Here is a 1,648-nt window from a genome sequence, read left to right as displayed (position 1 = left end):
TTTATCCATTTTATTCTTAATAAAACTTTGTCATTAACCAACATTTAACCACAATTTATATTACAAAAGCGGTAGCTAGTTATATCGATATTGTCCAAACTCTTCTTTCTCTACAACCTTGCGTCAAATGTCCCAGGTCTGGACCGTCTTTTTGATTCTATTACGTCCCTTGATATTATTTTTTTATTTCGTCTCAATCTTTTCATATCTTCTAAAACATATAATGTAAATCGGTTTGTACCTTTGGTATTACTATCTTTAAAGCTGTGGTTTCCATTAACCGTTCCTGTGAAATTTCTATATTTCCATATGGGACATTTATTTGGATTTAATTTGCAGAATCGGTCAACCGCGCCTTTCTAAATATAAAAAATGCAACATAAATTAGGGAATAAATACTTTATAATAATTTGAAATATGATGGGTTTTTAAACAACAATTTTTAAGCATTATGAGAAAAACATTTATGTCAAATGTAAGTACAACGTTTTTTAAAATGTAGCCTTATATAATAAATAAAGTTGCTTACGTTTGAAAGTGTCGTTCCTCGAATAGTCGGTCCTCCGTTATTCACACCATAGCACACGGGGAGAAGAATGGAAGCATAAATTAGCAATGTAAACATGGTACTTTCGTTCTGCCTTGGTCTACAGTCTAATAATAATGATTATTACGTATTATAAATACAGTATAGAATTCAATAGGTTGTATAATGATAGTTTACAGAACACTTACAGTGCATTACCAGATCAAAAAAGATAACTGATAGAATATTTCGCCACACATGAATAACTATTAGCTGTCATTGGGCCATTTAGAAAGACTACACGCACGTCTTCCGTATCTGAGGTTAACACTGGTTATAAATAGCCTTTTAAGAGTCAGTCCATCATCGTTGTTATGGCCACATACTGAAACATTTCTCCACATTCTCAACTATTACATGTCAGTAGCTAATAAATAAATACATTGACATCTAGGTGCTTCAGAATACGTCCATCTGACGAGATATATGTTTAGCAAGAAAGAAATCCGTTGACTTGTATGTAAACTGAACTATGTTTACGAAGTTTTCCGCGTACATTTGTTTTTTTTGTGGCTGCAGTTACGCAAGTATTATGCATGGAGATATATACGTGTATAATCACATTTTCAGTTTATTGTTAATCGTTTCCTTAGAGATTTTTTTTTAAACTTTTTTGTTTGTTTGTTTTTTAAACTTTAAATAGCAAATACTGTCACGCAAGTTTGTTTACATTGATCAGAATCAATTGCTCTAACTTTCCGAACTAAAATGGTAATTTTGTGTTCATTTTAATAATTCATTCAATGACATGAGTGTATTAACAAATATATAATCATAAGGATTTTTATGTAACCGTATGAAACAACTGAAAACTGACAAATACTAAATTGACAAGATTATAATGCTATGGGAATTCTTAGAAATCAAAAATTAAAATAAATAAAAGATTTAAGCCCCCAATTCTTTCATTGAAAAGTTTTTAAGCCGTTAAAATAACTGCATGGAATCGCTTAAATATGATTATTTTTAGATCGTTTTTATCTTGTCGGCTAGCAAAAGTCGAGTTAAAACTTCAATTTTTATTTCAAAACGGAAAAAAATATTTTAACCGTTATGTGACAG

General features: G+C 30.3%; 1 protein-coding gene across 1 annotated transcript; it reads right to left on the bottom strand.

The window, feature by feature from the left end:
* Nucleotides 1-1,098, bottom strand: LOC130626129 (uncharacterized). Its single transcript, XM_057441233.1, has 3 exons — nucleotides 736-1,098; nucleotides 530-654; nucleotides 1-359 (listed from the first exon to the last, which is right to left on the bottom strand). The coding sequence occupies exons 1-3, from the start codon at nucleotides 740-742 to the stop codon at nucleotides 111-113; spliced, it is 381 nt and encodes a 126-aa protein (XP_057297216.1). The 5' UTR covers nucleotides 743-1,098; the 3' UTR covers nucleotides 1-110.
* Nucleotides 1,099-1,648: the final 550 nt, after the last annotated feature.

Source organism: Hydractinia symbiolongicarpus, chromosome 14 (assembly GCF_029227915.1).
Source record: "Hydractinia symbiolongicarpus strain clone_291-10 chromosome 14, HSymV2.1, whole genome shotgun sequence".
NCBI lineage: Eukaryota > Metazoa > Cnidaria > Hydrozoa > Anthoathecata > Hydractiniidae > Hydractinia > Hydractinia symbiolongicarpus.
The sequence above is the reverse complement of the archived record's forward strand: the minus strand, read 5'-3'. Positions and strand labels throughout refer to the sequence as shown.

Excerpts from the sequence above, each read along its gene's own strand:
- LOC130626129 (XM_057441233.1), bottom strand. Across the intron at positions 360-529 it reads GAGGAACGACACTTTCAAAC|AAAGGCGCGGTTGACCGATT; the intron begins GTAAGCAACTTT and ends TTTTATATTTAG.